Source organism: Tachyglossus aculeatus, chromosome 19, assembly GCF_015852505.1.
Source record: "Tachyglossus aculeatus isolate mTacAcu1 chromosome 19, mTacAcu1.pri, whole genome shotgun sequence".
In the NCBI taxonomy this organism is placed as follows: domain Eukaryota; kingdom Metazoa; phylum Chordata; class Mammalia; order Monotremata; family Tachyglossidae; genus Tachyglossus; species Tachyglossus aculeatus.
In genome coordinates this window covers 1,461,857-1,483,155 of record NC_052084.1, presented here as the reverse complement: position 1 = coordinate 1,483,155, position 21,299 = coordinate 1,461,857, and the positions used below count along the sequence as shown (strand labels likewise).

The 21,299-nt window shown below is 48.5% G+C and overlaps 1 protein-coding gene across 2 annotated transcripts in view; it reads left to right on the top strand.

Annotated features, from left to right (window-relative positions):
• The window catches only part of LYST (lysosomal trafficking regulator), a 155,058-nt gene that overhangs the window by 65,037 nt on the left and 68,722 nt on the right, over positions 1–21,299 (top strand). For both annotated transcript variants that reach the window (XM_038760742.1, XM_038760741.1), the window contains exons 23-30: positions 322–940; positions 2,875–3,052; positions 4,161–4,330; positions 7,145–7,375; positions 12,078–12,244; positions 12,897–13,049; positions 18,190–18,381; positions 19,974–20,152. In XM_038760742.1, the coding sequence (XP_038616670.1) occupies positions 322–940; positions 2,875–3,052; positions 4,161–4,330; positions 7,145–7,375; positions 12,078–12,244; positions 12,897–13,049; positions 18,190–18,381; positions 19,974–20,152 (1,889 nt within the window). The remainder of the gene's footprint in view (positions 1–321; positions 941–2,874; positions 3,053–4,160; positions 4,331–7,144; positions 7,376–12,077; positions 12,245–12,896; positions 13,050–18,189; positions 18,382–19,973; positions 20,153–21,299) is intronic.

The following is a 21,299-nucleotide window of genomic DNA, read 5'->3' as shown; positions in this document are numbered from 1 at the left end:
ACCGTCTCTATATGTTGCCAACTTGGACTTCCCAAGCGCTTAGTACAGTGCTCGGCACACAGTAAGCGCTCTATAAATACGATTGAATGAATGAGCAGAAATCGCTCGGGCGCGTACAATGGTACCGTCCCCTCAGAATAACACGTTTAAGCAGTCGAAGTGATACCAAAGCCTTTATGGTGGCAGGAATGGTTTTTCTGAGCAACCACCGACTGCAGTGCAACAGAGGCCCGAGATACGTCCCCTGCCCACCAAGCGCTTGCACTCTCTAACTTTGGACTTGCTGGTTGTTTGAGAACTTTTCCTTTCGTCGCTTCTCAGGAAATACTTCCTCCCACCGCAGTCCCTCGCAAGAGACCCCCTCCCCAGCCGCCCTGCTACGGTCAAGGAGCCTCCCGGCCTCTCCCACGGCCTCCCCCGACGCGCGCCCTCGGAGGCTGGCCGGGAGCTTGGGCCAGGGCATCGACGACCTCCAGGGCCTGGCGGAGAGCGACGTGGCCGGCCCGCCAGCGGGAAGAGGGAGCCTGGCCGCAAGTCAGGAGGATGCACTGGTCAGCAGCTGCGAGTCGGCCCAAGCCACCTGCGGACCAGAAGAGCCGGCTCCGGCCCGGGCCTCTGGGGCCGACGCGGCCGGGGCCGAGTCGGGGCCCCCGGAGATCAGGCTGGAGGGCGGAGAGGCGAGGTCGGACGACGACGGCGCCGCGGCCGACTCGCCCCCGCCCCGCCCGGACCACCTAAAGGGACTGTCCTCCTTCCAGAGGAGCCACGGCAACGTGGCCAGCTTGGGCCTGGCTTTCCCCGCCCAGAGCGCGGGCGCCTCCGCCATGGCTCGCTGGCCGAGTCTCGCCGAGAGGGCCACGGTTCCCGAAGACTGGGAGACGTTCGCCTTCTCTCCGGGTTACGGGCGAACCTGCGACCAAACCGCCGGCGCCGACGACAGGTATCATCCCCCGCCTCCCGTTTCTCGTTCTCCGCTCGGATCGTCTGCTGCCGAAACCGGATTTCCTCCTCTTGACTCCCCGGGCCCATTGTGCCGTTGTGTGTCAAGCAGGTTTTCTTCTTATCCAAGTTTTATAGTAACTTCCCTGAAGAAGGAAGTGAGAAACAGCGTGGCCTAATGGGCCGAGAATTGGCCCAGCTGTCAGAAGGACCTGGGTTAATAATAATAATAATAGCATTTATTAAGCGCTTACTATGTGCAGAGCACTGTTCTAAGCACTGAGCACTGTTCTAAGGGCTGGTTCTAATCTGGGCTCCTCCTCTTGCCTGCTTGGTGACCTTGGGCAATAATAATAATAATGATGGCATTTGTTAAGTGCTTACTATGTGCAAAGCACTGTTCTAAGCTCTGGGGGGATACAAGATGATCAGGTTGTCCCATGCGGGGTTCACAGTCTCATCCCCGTTTTACAGATGAGGTAACTGAGGCTCAGAGAAGTTAAGTGACTTGCCCAAGGTCACACCGCAGACATGTGGCGGAGCCGGGATTCGAACCCATGACCACCGACTCCAAAGCCCGGGCTCTTTCCACTGAGCCATGCTGCTTCTCAGTAAAGTGGGGATTAACGTATACATATATATGTATATATGTTTGTACGTATTTATTACTCTATTTTATCTGTACATATTTATTCTATTTATTTTATTTTGTTAATATGTTTTGTTCTCTGTCTCCCCCTTCTAGACTGTGAGCCCACTGTTGGGTAGGGACCGTCTCTATATGTTGCCAACTTGGACTTCCCAAGCGCTTAGTACAGTGCTCTGCACACAGTAAGCGCTCAGTAAATACGATTGAATGAACGAATGAACACTGTGGGACCCACAAGGGACGTTGACCGTGTCCAGCCTGAGACTAGCTCACATCCACCCCAGAGCTTAGGACCGTGCCTGGCCTTCATTTATTCATTCGGTCGTATTTACTGAGCGCTTACTGTGTGCAGAGCACTGTAGTAAGCACTTGGGAGAGAACAGTATAGTAAGTGCTTAAAAAAATACCATTAAAAAAAGAAGCGTCCTCTAATTTAGAGTGTTAAACTGGCTAAACGACAGGAAAGAGGCATCCGTTTCTCTGGACAAACAGTGGGCTCCCCTAGGGATCCGTGCCCGGGACAATCCTGGCGAAAAGTTTCCGGCAGGAGCTTCCGGAGGGAGTGATGGCGAAACTCCAGGTCATCATCATCAATCGTATTTATTGAGCGCTTACTATGTGCAGAGCACTGTACTAAGCGCTTGGGAAGTACAAATTGGCAGGAGACGCCAAGCTTTGCTAGGTGGAGGGGATGAGGTACGGAAAGATCTAGGGAAACCGAGGCGTGGGTTGGAGAGGCGGCAGGTGAGGTGGCAACCGGCCACCCCAACTGACAGCGGTGGGCTCGGAGCCATCGGGCATGGCTCGGGAAATAATAATACCAGTGGTATTTAAGCGCGTACCGTGTGCCGGACACCGTACTAAGCGTCGGGTTGGATGCAAGCAAATTGGGTTGGACACAGTCCCCGTCCCGCGTGGGGCTCACTATCTTAATCCCCATTTTACAGATGAGGTAACTGAGGCAAGTAAAGTGACTTGCCCAAGTCCACAGAGCAGACAAGTGACAGAGCCGGGATTAGAAAAGCAGCCTGGCTTTAGTGGACACAGCACGGGCCTGAGAATCAGAAGGTCATGGTAATGATGGCATTTGTTAAGCGCTTACTATGTGCAAAACACTGTTCTAAGCGCTGGGGGGATACAAGGTGATCAGGTTGTCCCACGGGGGGGCTCACGGTCTTAATCCCCATTTGACAGATGAGGGAACTGAGACCCAGAGAAGTGACTTGTCCAAAGTCACACAGCTGGTGGAAATATGATCCTCCTCTTTCTCTCCTCCTTCCTTTTAGGTCTTCAGAAGACTGTCTGGTGCTGATTTGCTGTGGCTTGTATGAGCTTTTGCGGGGCGTCCTTCTGATCCTGCCGGATCTCATGGTGGAGGATGTGTTGGACGGACTTATTCAAGCAGATACCCTTATAGTTCTCGTTAACCACCCTTCTCCACTCGTACAACAAGGAGTCATTAAAGTAAGACCACGTAGTTACTCTGTCGAAAAACCTGTGAGTCAAATTTTGAAAAAAAGTCTGGTATTTGTTAAGCGCTTACTCTATGTCAGACACTAAGTGCTGGGATAGGTACAGTTAATAATAATGATGATGGTATTTGTTAAGCGCTCACTCTGTGACAAGCAGTGTTCTGAGTCCTGGGGCAGGTACAAGCTAATCCCCGGTCACATCGGTCTTAATCCCCGTTTTACAGATAAGACGACTGAGGCGCAGAGAAGTGTCTTGTTAAGAAATTAGGTAGGGCACGTTCCCTGTCATACATGGGGCTCACAGTCTAAGTAGGAGGGAGAACGGATATCCCCATTTTACAGGCGATGAAACAGATCGGGAGAAGTGAAATGACTTGGCCATGGCCACACAGCGAGCCGTTGGCAGAACCGGGATTAGAACCCAGCTCTTAATGACGCATGCTTTTTCCACCAAGCCTAGCTGTTTCTCTGAGTACCGATCATAAAAAGCAGCCCCAGGACGCAGCTCAGTGGGTGGCGGATAAGTACGAGGTCGCCGAACCTCTCCCCCGTAACCTCGGTTCACGATAAGTCGATGAAAATCTAGTCCTTTGTCATTCAGTTTTGCTGTCGGTTGAGGTCCCAGGTAACGATTGAGTTGCCTAGGCGCTATCTGCTCGTTCCCATCCCAGATCTGGGAGGGAATGCGTAGCTAGGGTTAATCCACTCTCCTGTTGAAATGTGACAGGAAAGCTGTTCATTTTCACCCACCATTTTGCCCAGGTGTCCAGGGGATAGCGCAGTCTTAAAAAAAAGACTGGCTTTAGAGGGGACAAAACCCCATTTGTAAGCCTCCTGCCAACACCGAGACGGGATACGACTGCAAAACCGGGAGAACCACCCTTCCCGTTCCCAGCTTCATCGCCCGCGGGAGGTTTCCGAGGCCTTCGCAGGCCCATTGCCCACCAACCCGCATTTCCTTTCCAACAGCGGGGCCCCTGTTGGCCCCCTCTTTTAACGAAGCCTCCCACTCACCTCCCCTTAACACCAAATGACGAGGACGCTTTGCCAATCAAACAGCAGCTCCCCACGTCAACCCCCGGATTTGTGTTTTCCCACAGCTGCTGGATGCCTATTTTAACCGAGCTTCTAAGGAACAGAAAGACAAGTTCCTGAAGAACCGTGGCTTTTCCCTGCTGGCCAATCAGTTGTATCTTCACCAGGGAACTCAGGAGCTTTTGGAATGCTTCCTGGAGATGCTGGTCGGTCGTCCTATCGGCCTCGAAGAAGAGTGAGTGGGGTTTTTTTCAGGTTGAGCGGACGCTCCTCCTTAGCTAAGAAAGTTCAAGACAGGGCACTTGCTTTTCCTGGGGTTTTGGGGGTGGATTGTTCTAGAGGGGATGATGCCGTCTCTTCGAATCCGGTCGGCCGTTTGCACGGAGTAAGGATGGGGAGGAGCAATCTGGGCTGGGCCATGGGCTGCTAACAGGCAGGCACCAGAAACAGAAGTTGGGCCCAGGGGTGGGTGTTTTTGGCTGGGTTGAGCCCACCCCAATCAATCAATCAGTTGTATTTATTGAGCGCTTACTGTGTGCAGAGCACTGGACTAAGCGCTTGGGAAGTACAAGTTGGCAACATATAGAGACAGTCCCAATAGGGTGGCAACCCCCGTAAAGCGGCCCTAGCCGAACCCATCCGTTCATTCATTCATTCGGTCGTATTTATTGAGCGCTTACTGTGAACGTAGCGCTTGGGAAGTGCAGGTCGGCAACCTATAGAGACAGTCCCTACCTGACAGCGGACTCACAGTCTAGAAGGGGGAGACAGACAACAAAACATGTGGACTGATGTCAAGTCATCAGAACAAATAGAATTCAGGGTAGGTGCTCCGTCATTAACAAAATAAAGAGAATAGTAAGTATGGACAAGTAAAATAGAGTACCTCACCTCCCTTCTCTCCTTCTCCAGCCCAGCCCGCACCCTCCGCTCCTCTGCCGCTATTCTCCTCACCGGGGCTCGTTCTCGCCTGTCCCGCCGTCGACCCCCAGCCCACGTCCTCCCCCGGGCCTGGAATGCCCTCCCTCCCCACATCTGCCAAGCTAGCTCTCTTCCTCCCTTCAAGGCCCTACTGAGAGCTCACCTCCTCCAGGAGGCCTTCCCAGACTGAGCCCCTTCCTTCCTCTCCCCCTTGTCCCCCTCTCCATCCCCCCATCTTACCTCCTTCCCTTCCCCACAGCTCCTGTATATATGTATATATGTTTGTGCATATTTATTACTCTATTTATTTATTTTACATGTACATATCTGTTCTATTTATTTTATTTTGTTAATATGTTTGGTTTTGTTCTCTGTCTCCCCCTTCTAGACTGTGAGCCCACTGTTGGGTAGGGACCGTCTCTATGTGTTGCCAACTTGTACTTCCCAAGCGCTTAGTACAGTGCTCTGCACACAGTAAGCGCTAAATAAATACTATTGATTGATTGATTGATTAATAAATCTGTACAGACATATATACAGGGGCTGTGGGGAGGGGAAGGAGGAGAGGGAAAAGGGGGCTCAGTCTGGGAAGGCCTCTTGGAGGAGGTGAGCTCTCAGTAGGGCTTTGAAGGGGGGAAGAGAGCTAGCTTGGCAGATGTGTGGAGGGAGGGCATTCCGGGACAGGGGGAGGACGGGGGCCGGGGGTCGACGGCGGGACGGGCGAGAACGAGGCCTAACGGTGAGGAGGTTAATGGCAGAGGAGCGGAGGGCAACATCTCCAGGGCCCCAAGATCTCAAGGAAGCCATGCGGTGGCAATTTATTATCACAGGTGACCCTAGCAGAGCCACGGGGACTTCCAACCGGCGGGTCGCACCTTCTTGCTCCAAGGATCTGCCTGCTGCTGCTGCGGCTGCTGCTGATGATAGCATTTATTAAGCACTTACTATGTGCAAAGCACTGTTCTAAGCGCTGGGGAGGTTACAATCAATCAGTCGTATTTATTGAGCACTTACTGTGTGCAGAGCACTGTACTAATCAATCAATCAATCAATCATATCTATTGAGTGCTTACTGTGTGCAGAGCACTGGACCAAGCGCTTGGGAAGTCCAAGTTGGCAACATATAGAGACAGTCCCTACCCAGCAGCGGGCTCACAGTCTAGAAGGGGGAGACAGAGAACAAAACTAAACATATTAACAAAATAAGATAAATAGAATAGATATGTACAAGTAAAATAAATAAATAAATAAATGAAGGCATTTATTAAGCGCTTACTACATGCAAAGCACTGTTCTTAGCGCTGGGGAGGTTACAATCAATCAATCAATCGTATTTATTGAGCGCTTCCTGTGTGCAGAGCACTGTACCAAGCGCTTGGGAAGTCCAAGTTGGCAACATATAGAGACGGTCCCTACCCAACAGCGGGCTCACAGTCTAGAAGGGGGAGACAGAGAACAAAACCAAACATATTAACAAAATAAAATTAATAATAATAATAATAATAATGGCATTTGTTAAGCGCTTACTATGTGCAAAGCACTGTTCTAAGCGCTGGGGAGGATACAAGGTGATTAAGTTGTCCCACGTGGGGCTCACAGTCAATCCCCATTTTACAGATGAGGTAACTGAGGCTCAGAGAAGTTAAGTGACTTGCCCAAGGTCACACAGCAGACATGTGGTGGAGCTGGGATTCGAACCCCTGACCTCTGACTCCAAAAGCTGGGCTCTTTTCACTGAGCCTCACTGCTTCTAAATAGAATAGAAATAAATAGAATAGATATGTACAAGCAAAATAAATAAATAAATAATAAACAAATAGTAAATAAATAAATAAATGATAGCATTTATTAAGCGCTTACTATGTGCAAAGCACTGTTCTAAGCGCTGGGGAGGTTCCAAGGTGATCAGGTCGTCCCACGTGGGGCTCACAGTCTTCATCCCCATTTTCCAGATGAGGTCACGGAGGCCCAGAGAAGTGAAGCGACTTGCCCAAAGTCACACCGCTGACAGTTGGCGGAGCCGGGATTTGAACCCCTGAACTCTTGACTTACAGCATTACTAATGCTGCCGATTTTTTCCTAGCCCTAATACTCGTTGTGGGACTTTCTGTTTTCGGGTATTTTGTAGGATCGATCTGGAAGATGTGAAGAACGTGGGTCTGTTCCGGAAGTGGTCCGTCATCCCCGTTCTGGGACTCCTAGAGACCTCGCTGTACGACAGCATCCTCTTACACAACTCCCTCTTTCTCCTCCTGCAAATCTTGAATTCCTGTTCCAAAGTGGCCGACCTGCTTTTGGATAACGGACTCCTCTACGTGCTCTGCAACACCATAGCGACTCTGAACGGCCTCGAAACCAAGTAAGCGCCGCTTTCGCCGTGCGGCTGGTATCAATCAATCAATCAATCTTATTTATTGAGCGCTTACTATGTGCAGAGCACTGTACTAAGCGCTTAGCACTGTCATGAGGCTTTCAGGAAGTCCGTCGGTCGATCACTGTACTAAGCTCTTGGGAGAGTGCAAAATATAACAGATGCATTCCTTGCCCACAATAATAATAATAATAATAATATTGGTGTTGAGCGCTTACTATGTGCAAAGCGCTGTTCTAAGCACTGGGATAGATACAAGGTAATCAGGTTGTCCCGCTTGGGGCTCACAGTCTTCATCCCCATTTTCCAGATGAGGGAACTGAGGCCCAGAGAAGTGAAGTGGCTTGCCCAAAGTCACACAGCTGACAAGTGGCGGGGCCGGGATTTGAACCCGCGGCCTCTGACTCCAAAGCCCGGGCTCTCTCCACTGAGCCACGCAAGCTTGCAGTACAGTCTTCATCCCCATTTTACAGATGAGGGAACTGAGGCCCAGAGAAGTGAAGTGGCTTTCCCAAAGTCACCCAGCTGACAAGTGGTGGGGCTGGGATTTGAACCCGCGGCCTCTGACTCCAAAGCCCGGGCTCTTTCCACTGAGCCACGTGAGCTTATAATACAGTCTTCATCCCCATTTTCCAGATGAGGGAACTGAGGCCCAGAGAAGTGAAGTGGCTTGCCCAAAGTCACCCAGCTGACAAGTGGCGGGGCCGGGATTTGAACCCACGGCCTCTGACTCCAAAGCCCGGGCTCTTTCCACTGAGCCATGCGAGCTTCCAGTCTAGAGGGGGAGACAGACATTAATAGAAATAAATAAAATTACAACTATGTATCTAAGTGCTGTGGGGCTGGGAGCGGGGATAAATAAAGAAGCAGACTAGAGAAGCAGCGTGGCTCAGTGGAAAGAGCCCGGGCTTTGGACTCAGAGGTCATGGGTTCAAATCCCGGCTCTGCTACTTTGGGCAAGTCACTTGACTTCTCTGGGCCTCAGTTACCTCATCTGGAAAATGGGGATGAAGACTGTGAGCCCCACATGGGACAACCTGATCACCTTGTAACCTCCCCAGCGCTGAGAACAGTGCTTTGCACATAGTAAGTGCTTAACAAATGCCATCATCATTATTATTATTATTAAAGGGAGCAAGTCAAGGGTTGAATCCCCATTTAGCAGCTGAGGAAAGTGAGGCCCAGGGAAGTTGTGACTTGCTCAAGGTCACACAGCAAGAAATTGGCAGAGCTGGGATTAGGACAAAGGTCCTCTGATTCCCAGGCTCACGCTCTTTTCACCAGGCCATGCTGCTCCACTTCTTCTTCGTCAGGTGTCGTGGTCCGGGAGCGGGGAGGAGGAGGAGGGAAAATAGAACTCGGAAAGGGGAAGCAACTATCCCGGGCGGCCTTGATTGGGAAATTAACGTTTCCTCCGGTTTCCTAATAATTTTGGTATTTGTTAAGCCCTTACTATGTGCAAAGCACTGTTCTAAGCGCTGGGGAGGATACAAGGTGATCGGGTTGTCCCCCGTGGGGCTCACAGTCTTCACCCCCATTTTCCAGACGAGGTAACTGAGGCCCAGAGAAGTGAAGTGACTTGCCCAAAGTCACACAGCTGACAATGGGCGGGGCCGGGATTTGAACCCATGACCTCTGACTCCAAAGCCCGGGCTCTTTTCCACTGAGCCACACTGCTTCTCTGAAGCTTTGGGAGCTCCGGTAGCTCCCTCTGCCTTTGGGCTCACTCCTGATCGTGCGTCGTTTTCATCTAGACAAATACTATTATTATTATTATTATTATCATTATTATCATTATTATTATTATTTGCCAAGTACTGTTCTAAGTGCTGGGATAGAGGCAAGGTAATCGGCTTGTCCCACGTGGGGCTCACAGTTTTGATCCCCATTTTGCAGATGAGGTAACTGAGGCACAGAAGAAAAGGGGTATAGCCGGGATTATATATGTATATATGTTTGTACATATTTATTACTCTATTTATTTATTTTACTTGTACATATCTATTCTATTTATTTTATTTTGTTAGTATGTTTGGTTTTGTTCTCTGTCTCCCCCTTTTAGACTGTGAGCCCACTGGTGGGTAGGGACTGTCTCTATATGTTGCTGACTTGTACGTCCCAAGTGCTTAGTACAGTGCTCTGTACACAGTAAGTGCTCAATAAATATGATTGATTGATTGATCTAGGGAAAAATCAGTTAATTGGTGGTATTTATTGAGCACCTAATATGCGCAGAGCACGGTTCTAAGCGATCGAGAAGCAGCGTGGCTCAGTGGAAAGAGCCCGGGCTTTGGAGTCAGAGGTCAGCTCTGTGACTTTGGGCAAGTCACTTAACTTCCCTGGGCCTCAGTTCCCTCATCTGTAAAATGGGGATTGATAATAATAATAATGGCATTTTATTAAGCGCTTACTATGTGCAAAGCACTGTTCTAAGCGCTGGGGAGGTGCCTGGCTTTCTTTATCCATCCCCCCCTTCCCAGGCCCCCAGCACAGCACAGAGAAGCAGCGCGGCTCAATGGGAAAGAGCCCGGGCTTTGGAGTCAGAGGTCCTGGGTTCAAATCCCGGCTCCGCCAACTAGCTGTGTAACTTTGGGCAAGTCACTTCACTTCTGTGGGCCTCAGTGACCTCATCTGCAAAATGGGGATGAAGACTGTGAGCCCCCCCCGTGGGGAAACCTGATCACCCTGTAACCTCTCCAGCGCTTAGAACAGTGCTTTGCACGTAGTAAGCGCTTAATAAATGCCATTATTATTATTATTGTATAAGTATCCATAATTTGTTTAGCTTAGTACAGTGCTCTGCACACAGTAAGCGCTCAATAAATACGATTGATTGATTGATTGATCAATGCATTTCTCCCCCACTAAACTGTTAGTTTGCTGTGGGAAGAGAATGTGTCTGTTATATTGTACTCTCCCAAGCACTTAGTACAGTGCTCTGCACACGGTACGCGCTCAGTAAATACGACTGGCCGACCGACGGAGTGGAGCCAGGTAGCAGACCCAATTTGGGGGCTCCTTCACCCCCTGACGCGTGGCAGGATGCCCACCCTGGCGTATTCTTTCATGGGCTATAAACAGCCCCAAAACCCGATCCCGGTGTCAGCCCAGAGCGGGATGCCACGATCCCCCATCTTACCTCCTTCCCTTCCCCACAGCACCTGTATATATGTATATATGTTTGTACAGATTTATTACTCTACTTATTTATTTATTTTACTTGTACATATCTATTCTATTTTATTTTGTTAGTATGTTTGGTTTTGTTCTCTGTCTCCCCCTTTTAGACTGTGAGCCCACTGTTGGGTAGGGACTGTCTCTAGATGTTGCCAATTTGTACTTCCCAAGCGCTTAGTCCAGTGCTCTGCACACAGTAAGCGCTCAATAAATACGATTGATGATGATGATCCTCGTAACAGGTTTGAACCCTTTTCGACTCACGTTCATTCGTTCCGTCGGTCGTATTTACTGAGTGCTTCCGATGTACAGAGCCCCTTAGTAAGCAATAAACAGACACATTCCCTGCCCACCACGAGCCTCCAGTCGAGAGGCGGGGAGACAGATATTAATAGAAATAAATAAATGGCGGATATGTGCGTACGTGCCGGGGGGCTGGAACGGGGGAAGGTCTTCAGACGTTCTTCTAACCCAGGAGGGCGATCGGAAAATCAGTGAAATGGCTCCGGGCCAGAATGGCACCGGTAAGTAGCAACCCGGGCAGCGTCTGCCCAAGAGAGTCTTTTATCATCATCATCATCAATCATATTTATTGAGCGCTTACTATGTGCAGAGCACTGCACTAAGCACTTGGGAAGTACAAATTGGCAACATATAGAGACAGTCCCTACCCAACAGTGGGCTCACAGTCTAAAAGGGGGAGACAGAGAACAAAACCAAACATACTAACAAAATAAAATAAATAGAATAGATATGTCCAAGTTAAATAAATAAATAGAGTAGCCCACTGTTGGGTAGGGACCGTCTCTATATGTTGCCAACTTGGACTTCCCAAGCGCTTAGTACAGTGCTCTGCACACAGTAAGCGCTCAATAAGTACGATTGATTGATGGAAGAGAGCCGACTTTGGTCCAGCCCCACCCAGCAAGGGCCCCGGGCTCCCTTGGCATCCGGAACGAACGCCCTTCCGGCCTCCTCGGAACCGAGCACGCTGCCGCCAGGACCGTCGGGGCGAGGATCATTTTCCACGGTCCGGACCCTAGTGCGACGACTCGCTTTCCCTCCCCTGAGTGTTATTTCTCTCCCCACTAATAAATAATAATAACGATGGCATTTGTTAAGTGCTTACTATGTGCAAAGCACTGTTCTAAGCACTGAGGGGGGGACAAGGTGATCAGGTTGTCCCACGGGGGGGCTCACGGTCTTCATCCCATTTTCCAGATGAGGTCACTGAGGCTCAGAGAAGTGACTTGCCCAAGGTCACTCAGCAGATGTGTGGCGGAGCCGAGATTAGAACCCATGACCTCTGGCTCCCAAGCCCGGGCTCTTTCCACTGAGCCACGCTGCTTCTCCAACATCCGCTGCTTCTGTTCTAGACTGTGAGTCCACTGTTGGGTAGGGACCATCTCTATATGTTGTCATCTTGGACTTCCCAAGCGCTTAGCACAGTGCTCCGCACACAGTAAGTGCTCGATAAACGCTATTGATTGATTGGTTGATTGCTTGTTCGTAGCATTTCTCCGAACGACCACAAGTTACTCGCCTGCGACATCCAGCAGCTCCTCGTCGCCGTCACCATTCACGCGTGCAGCTCCTCAGGTCCACAGTATTTTCGGGTAATTGAGGACCTTATTATACTCCTTGGATATCTTCAAAGCAGTAAAAACCAAAAGACACAAAGTAAGAGTTTTTGGTTTTCTCTCAGCTCCATAGTAATCGCAAACGGCCTTGGAGAATTCTGTGCTTTTCCCTTTCTTCGTGGGGGGCTTTGCACCGAGGGTACTAATTCGAGTTTTCCCGGGCCCTGGAGAAACCTCTGTTGTCGGCCAAACCCCCAAGCCGATTCTCGTGTCAGCGCCTAAAGAGATTTCGGATTCCGGCCTCTTGATCAAGAAAATAATGAGCCTTTTTGCTCCCCCAGTAATTTGGCTCTCGGGTCCCGCCGTCCGACGATCGGCACCTCTGTGCGCTTTTATTTTACGTGACGTCACGTAGTCTAGAGAATAAAAATTGGCGTCAGTCACTGCTCACACCTTAAGCTAAAGATTAAAGCCCCTTTTCCTAAAACGATTTTATTCCAGCGGCAGGGGATTAAATGACGATGAAAGATCGTAATTCCTTAACGTCTCTCGGGGGTGTGCTTCTAATGTAACTTGGGGGATTGGCGAATTCCCAGCCTTAAAATCAGCGCTCTGCAGAGCGGGTGGAGTTTTTAGTGCCGCTTCGACCAGCTTTGTTGAATTGTCCTCTCCCGAGCGCTCAGTACAATGTTCCGCAGACGGTAAGCACGCGGTAGAAACCTTTGATTGACCGATGGATTCGTTGTTTTCAGACATGGCTGTTGCTCTTCAGTTTCGAGTCCTCCAGGCGGCTATCAATTTTATCAGGACCACTTCAACTCAGGACACCCAGAACTTGACCAATTCATTCCAGTTCCCTTCCACTCCCCATCATGCTATATTTCAAAAGCGGAAAAGCATCGCAGGTGAGTCATGAAGCCCCAGTGCCCCGTGATTAATTAAGGAAAAAAAAAAGAGCAGGTAGTGAAAAGGAATTTTTTTAATATTTGTGTTTGTTACCTATCAATCAATCAATCATATTGAGCGCTTACTATGTGCAGAACACTATACGAAGCGCTTGGGAAGTACAAGGTGGCAACATATAGAGACAGCCCCTACCCAACAGTGGGCTCACAGTCTAGAAGGAGGAGACAGAGAACAAAACAATCAATCAGTGGTATTTTTCTTTGAGCTCCTACTATGTGCAGAACACTATACTAAGTGCTTGGGAGAGGACAGTACAGCAGAATTATTCATTCATTCATTCAACCGTATTTATTGAGCGCTTGCTGTGTGCAGAGCACTGTACTAAGTGCTTAGGAAGTCCAAGTGGGCAACATCTAGAGACGGTCCCTACCCAACAGCGGGCTCACAGTCTAGAAGGGGGAGACAGACAACAAAACAAAACATATTAACAAAAGAGAATAAATAGAATAAATATGTACAAGTAAAATAAATAGAGTAATAAATCCGTACAAACATATATCTAGGTGCTGTGGGGCGGGGAAGGAGGTAAGGCCGGGGGGATGGGGAGGGTGGGGAGGGGGAAAGGAATTCATTCATTCATTCATTCAATTGTATTTATTAAGCGCTTACTGTGTGCAGAGCACTGTACTAAGCGCTTGGGAAGTCCAAGTGGGCAACATCTAGAGCCGGTCCCTACCCAACAGCGGGCTCACAGTCTAGAAGGGGGAGACAGACAACAAAACACAACATATTAACAAAATAAAATGAAAAGAATAAATATGTACAAGTAAAATAAATAAATAAATAGAGTAATAAATATGTACAAACATATATAGGTGCTGTGGGGAGGGGAAGGAAGTAAGGCGGGGGAGATGGGGACAGGGAGGAGGTGGAGAGGAATTAGCAGACACATTCCCTCCCCACAGCGAGCTTACAGTGTGAAAGGGGAGGCAGACATTAATATAATAATAATAATAATGGCATTTATTGAGCGCTAACTATGTGCAAAGCACTGTTCTAAGCGCTGGGGAGGTTACAAGGTGATCAGGTTGGCCCACGGGGGGCTCACAGTCTTCATCCCCATTTTACAGATGAGGTATGAATGCGAATAAAAGGCATTGATCCCGAAGCCGGAGTAGCTTCCCTGTTCCTGCTCCTTGCTTCCTCCAGGTCCTCGCTCTTTTCTCTGTATCTTGGGATGCCCGAAGTGTCCAAGGTTTTCCTAAACGAAGGCTTGGGGCCTTGAAGAGACCGTCAGCTTGTAGTTATAAAAGTGTAAAGACCCCTGCCTTTCCCTGACTTTGCTGACAGACAGCAAAAGAAAACAAGTAGACCGGTGTCAATACTGTCAAAATAAATAGAATTATAGCTATATACATATATATATGACTGTTAGCTCATCCTCCAACCCGCAAGCTGATTGTGGGCCGGGAATGCTTCTGTTTATTGTATTGTACCCTCCCGCGATTAGTACAGCGTTCGGCACATAGGCACTGTTCGGCATAGTGTTCGGCACTGTATATATGTTTGTACGTATTTATTACTCTTGTACATATTTATTCTACTTTTTTTATTTTGTGAATATGTTTTGTTTTGTTCTCTGTCTCCCCCTTCTAGACTGTGAGCCCGCTGTTGGGTAGGGACCGTCTCTAGATGTTGCCAGCTTGGACTTCCCAAGCGCTTAGTCCAGTGCTCTGCACACAGTAAGCGCTCAATAAATACGATTGAGTGAATAGGGAACGCTCAGTAAATACGACCGACAGACTGAGCTCCCTCTCAGCCGTTTACATTTCGGAAACCAGGGTCAGTCTGCTCAGAGAACCAATATTATCCAGAAAAGTCAGGGGGTCAAGTGCCCCCCAGGACCAATCAATCAATCAATCAATCAATCAATCAAGGACCAGCCTTGTGAGCCGGCAGTTTGGGTTGTAAAATATTCATTCATTCAGTCAGTCAGTCGTATTTATTGAGCGCTTACTGTGTGCAGAGCACTGTACTAAGCGCTTGGAAAGTACAGTTCGGCAACATATAGAGACGGTCCCTACCCAACAGTGGGCGCACAGTCTAGAAGGGGGAGACAGACAGCAAAACAAAACAAGTAGACAGGTGTCGATACCATCAAAATAAATGGAATTATAGCTATATACACCTCACTAATAGAGTAATAAATATGTATAAATATCCACAACTATTCCCGCGGCGAACTTGAGTTAAAGGGCGAAATAACACATGCAATCTCAGGCGTCCTGGGGTCGACCTCAGCGGTCGAGGCTGGGACGCCGCGGACATTTGAAAGCACTTTGATTCGTCTTCCAATGCTTCGCGATGAATTATTTAACCCTCCCTGCGTGCCCAGGCCATAAAGCACTCCCACCGTGCATTTAAAATCCAAGCTTACGGCCGTAGTTTGTGATCAAGGATGGCAGAATTCACAGCGGCCACGTTCCACGCGTGACTGCGGGGAACGACGCAAGACGAGCGGTCCTTCTGAAACCGCGCACGCAAAGACTTTTCGGTTTTCGGCCACGGCCGCGATTTCCGAGGTCTGTCGTCGTGGCGTGGGTAGTTCGCCCAAAATGAGCGGCCTTGTTTCTAGAAAGGTCCCCAATTATTATTAGAATAGTTATAATAATAATTGTGGTAGTCAGTCAGTTGTGCTTTTTGAGCGCGTATTGTGTGCTGAGTATTGTACTAAGCGCTTGGGAGACCACACAATAACAGACAAAGCATTTGCTACATACTAAGTATATGCACTAATTATGTAATAATAATAATAATGGTATTTATTAAGCATTGGGGAGGTTACAAGGTGATCAGGTTGTCCCATGGGGGGCTCGCAGTCTTCATCCCCGTTTTAGAGATGAGGGAACAGAGGCCCAGAGAAGTGAAGTGACTTGCCCAAAGTCACACAGCTGACAGTTGGCAGAGCCGGGATTTGAACCCACGACCTCTGACTCCAAAGCCCGGGCTCTTTCCACTGAGCTCACTGCTTCTCTATGTACTATGTACTATATATATATAAGTATGTACTATGTATAAGTAGATTAGACACAGGCCTGTTCCCCGTAGGGCTCAGTTTAAGGGCAAGGGAGAACAGTTTACTTCATTCATTCATTCATTCAGTCGTGTTTATTGAGCGCTTACTGTGTGCAGAGCACTATACTAAGTGCTTGAGAAGTACAAATCGGCAACATATAGAGACGGTCCCTACCCAACAGTGGGCTCACAGTCTAAAATATTATTATTATTACTTGGCGCATAGTAAGCACTTAACAAATACCATTATTATTATTATTATTATTTAAAGCACTCAATCAGCTTCCCCCCATCCTACCTCACCTCGCAACTCTTCTATTCTTCTTCTTCCATCACTTTGAACAGTGCTTTGCACATAGTAAGCGCTTAACACGTGGCTCAATGGAAAGAACCCGGGCTTGGGAGTCAGAGATCGTGGGTTCAAATCCCGGCTCGGCCAATTGTCAGCTGTGTGACTTTGGGCGAGTCACTTCACTTCTCTGGGCCTCAGTTCCCTCACCTGGAAAATGGGGCTGAAGACTGTGAGGCCCCCATGGGACAACCTGATCACCTTGTATCCTCCCCAGCTCTTAGAACAGTCTTTGCATGTAGTAAGTGCTTAACGAATGCCATTATTATTATTAACAAATACCATTATTATCATTATTATTACTGCAACCCAGCCCACACTTCGTTCCTCTAATACTAACCTTCTCACGGTACTTCCATCTCGCCAGCAATCTCTTGCCCACATCCTGCCTCTGGCCTGAAACGCCCTTCCTTCTCAAATAAAACAAATAATTGCTCTCCCCCCTGCAAAACCTTACTTAATATGCATAAATTACAGTGCTCTGCACACAGTAAGCGCTCAATAAATACGATTGATTGATTGATTGAAGGCCCATGTCCCCCAAGAAACCTTCCCTGACAAAGCCGTCCTCTCCTTTTCCCGCTCCCTCCTGCATCGCCCTGACTCGCTCCTTTCTTTCATCCTCCTTCCCATCCCCACAGTACACCTTTATATATCTGTAATTTATTCTGTTTATTTACGCATATTAATATTAATTAATTCACGCCTATTAATAATGTCCGTCTCCCCCTCTAGATCGTGAGCTAGACGTGGGCAGGGAATGTATCCGTTTATTGTTGTTCTCTCCCAAGTGCTTAGTACAGTGCTTTGCACACCATAAGCGCTCAGTAAATATGATTGAATGAATAATCTTTATAGAGACAGGTGAAGAAAAGTGATATCTGTTGTTTTTTTTTAAATAATGATTTAAAATGAAGGTTCAATTGCCATGAAAGGTTCCATTATTCCTCGCCTACCAAGATGCCATTTCTCTTCCTCCGGACAATTCGTGACGCCCCTTTCCTTCAGCGTGTTAAATCAGGACTCACCCCCTCCGTCCCCCGTCGGAGCCGCTTCATTTGCTCACCCTCCCGGATCAGGTGCAGTACCTGGGGCCGGGGGCTCCCGTAGACCCGTTGAATCCGAAGGAGCATTTCCCGGGAAATGCTCTCGAAGGATCGAATTCCACGGGCCCCAGGCTCGGAACCCACCCAGCCTCCCGTCACCTTTCTGATCGCCTCACTTTTTCGGGGACCGGTCTCTGGCTTTGTCACTAACGGCACGTCTTCTAATGAGTAATTCCTTGTGCTTGCACTATAAGGGTTCAAACAATAACGGTAGGCGTGGAGCACGTTGTGGTGATAATGGTGAGCGCATGGGAAGTGAAGCAGTAATGATATGTGACGCTTTCCAGGCCTTCCAGATATTGACAAAAATCGGCCAACTTTAGTGTTGAAAGAATCAGATTCCGAGAATAACCCTGGGCAGGCCTCACTATTTTTCATTCTTGAATTTTCACTTCAAAACACTGTTGCTCTTCCCCAAGAAGAGAGGAAATAGCACTCGCGTTAATGTTAAATAAATGATAATGTAATCAGGTGTTGGGTTTTATTTTTTTTCCTGTCCCGGTAAGTCTGAAAAGTTGCAGTAAAATTCTCTTCCCCCCCGTAACGGAATAGAAGCGGCCAATGTGGCGCCAGAATTCACGTTTTATGCTTTCTTTTATCTGCTTTCAGGTCCTCGGAGGTTTGCTCTCGTTCAGTCCGAGTCCCTGCTGATGAAAATGCGCTCGGTGGCCAGCGATGAGCTCAACCTGATGATGCAGCGGAAAATGAGTCAAGAGAACCCTATCCGGGCCACCGAAACGGAACTCGCCCAGAGGCTACAGAGGCTGGTGATTCTCGCAATTAACAGGCTTATTTACCAAGGTAGGACCCCCGAGTGTGAGTTCACCGTTTCATCATCCGGGACTACGTTAGGAGCAGCGGAGTTCGAGGACAGATCTGCATTCAAACCCAAAGCCATTTTAAAGTCTGAACCTCGGTCTTCGCTGAGACACTCTGGGCAAATAGTTGGTCTGGCCTGGAGGACGGCGGCAAAATACTCTGCCGAGGCGGTGGGTGTCATTTTTAGGGCAGTTCGAGGGGACTTGGTTTAATGGAGGCTCCGATTATTCTCATCGTTTAGTCATCAGTTTGTCAGAGGAAGCAAGCAGGAATGGGTGACGGTTGCAGAACGATAGCCATTTTGAAAGCCATCCCTTTTAGACTGTGAGCCCACTGTTGGGTAGGGACTGTCTCTATATGTTGACAATTTGTACTTCCCAAGCGCTTAGTACAGTGCTCTGCACATAGTAAGCGCTCAATAAATACGATTGATGATGATGATAGCCATCACACCCAGCATCAGTGGGAAACACGGCGGAGGATCTGAGGCCGAAACAGATAATTACTCATCTTGACAGTCTAAGGACAGGCCTGGAGTGACCAACCCATTTTTATGCCCACGAATCCTCCCGACAGATAGGCACGTAGGAGCGCAGCGCGTAAGGAACTCGAGGAAATGAGAGCTGAGAATATTTTTCAAATTCTGGAATTCAGCCTGTCCCGTGAATCGTAGCCTCGAGAGACTCGATCACCCGGTCGGATTCACGTTGTTTTTGGTGATTTGCTCGAGCCCGGAAGTCTCACCTCACATCTCTGAATTTGTTATCATCGAAGGCTTGCAAAAGTGACGCCTCCTAACAGCGGGTGGTGCGTGGTTGAGGGAACTTATTAAGTACATGGAGAGCCTAGATCTCTATCTTTGGTTTCTTTTAGGAGCCTAGGGTTTGAGCTTATCAGTTCCATTTCGGTGTAGGCTCATTTCTGAGAATTTCATTAGACTGTAAAATGAGCGGGTCTCTGGCAGCGTGGCCTGGAGGAAAGAGCGTGTAAGTGGGTCTCAGGAGCAGCCTGGGACCTCTCCCTCTGCTTCAGTTTCCTCATCCATTAAATGGTGGATTAGATCATTTTTTAGATCTTGAGTCCCATGGAGAACAGAAACTGGGTTGGATCTGACTGTCTTTTATCTGCCCCAGTGCTTAGCACAGACTTGTACTTCCTAAGCACTTAGTATCCCCCCTTATAGACTGTGAGCCCACTGTTGGGTAGGGACTGTCTCTATATGTTGCCAACTTGTACTTCCCAAGTGCTTAGTACAGTGCTCTGCACACATTAAGCGCTCAATAAATACGATTGACGATGATGATGATGATGATGATACAGTGCTCTGCACACAGTAAGCGCTCAATAAATACGATTGAATGAATGAATGAATGAACTTGGGCACTTAATGCCGTTTAAAAAAGAAATCGATAATTAGGACAGACCGTGATCTAATTTAACTGCATGTTTACGTTGTAGTTGGGTCTCAGTTCGTTTGGAACAACGGTACTTACCGGTCGGCGCTAAAATTCATTAGCCCAGGTTGCCTGTCAATCAGCTTGTCTATTTCTGTCCTTCATCTTTTCACTGAAAAGAGTTTAGCCCGGATTATATTGATATTCTGAGCACACCAGAGACCGCAACTCAGAGCAGACCTTCAGCAGCCCGGGCTGGAAAATCCGAAGAAGAAATTCATCCCGAGCAACCCGATGCGACAAATCCATTTCAGAAGGAAATGTTCAGAACCTTGGTGGAAGGAGTGAGGGTGTCCACTGTAAGTAGCTTTCGCATTTCTCCGGTTTGTTTTCTGAGCTGAGCCTTCCTTTACTCTTAACAATAATAATAATAATAATAATAATAATAATAATAATAATAATAATAATAACAATAATAATAATGGTGGTATTTGTTCAGCACTTACAATGTGTCCAGCACGATTCTAAGCACCGGGGTAGGTACAGGCTAATCGGGGTGGACTCAATTCCTGTCCCACGTGGGGCTCACAGTCTTAATCCCCGTTTTAAAGGTGAGAGAACGGGGGCACAGAGATGTGAAGTGACTTGCCCAGGGTCACACAGCAGACAGGTAGCGGAGCCGGGACTGAAACCCAGGTTCTTCAGACTCCCAGGCCTGTGAGCTCTATCCGCTAGGCCGTCCTGCTACTCTTCTGCTAGGGGGTCTCCGAATCTAAGCCCCTGACAGTGAACGTGGTGGTTCGGGGGTAAATGGGAAGTTTGGGTCACAGATTTTGTCCATTTTCCCAAGGGCTTGCCTGCCCGGGTGAAAGACCCACTGGGAAAATCTCCCAGCATCAGCTTTAAGCCCGACTCCTCCCTACATTCATTCAATCGTATTTATTGAGCGCTTACTGTGTGCAGAGCACTGTATTAAGCGCTTGAGCTAAGCTACAAAACCCAGAAAGTTGAAGCACCCACTTTTTTTCCTCTCCTCTCTCCCCTCATCCCACTCTGTGCCTCCGTACCCAGGAAGCGGTCTCTGCCCCTCTCCTCCATCCGCGGTGTTCCCTTAGAGGCGTATGTAATAATAATAATAATGATGGCATTTATTAAGCGCTTACTATGTGCAAAGCACCATTCTAAGCGCTGGGGAGGTTCCAAGGTGATCAGGTCGCCCCACGGGGGGCTCCCAGTCTTCATCCCCATTTTCCAGATGAGGTCGCTGAGGCCCAGAGAAGCGAAGTGACTTGCCCAAAGTCACACAGCTGATGGTGGGTTTGAACCCACGACCTCTGACTCCAAAGCCCGGGCTCTTTCCACTGAGCCGCGGTACCCCCAAGCAGACTCTTTTAATAATAATAATAATAATAATGGCATTTATTAAGCGCTTACTATGTGCAAAGCACTGTTCTAAGCGCTGGGGGGGATACAAGGTTATCAGGTTGTCCCACATGGGGCTCACAG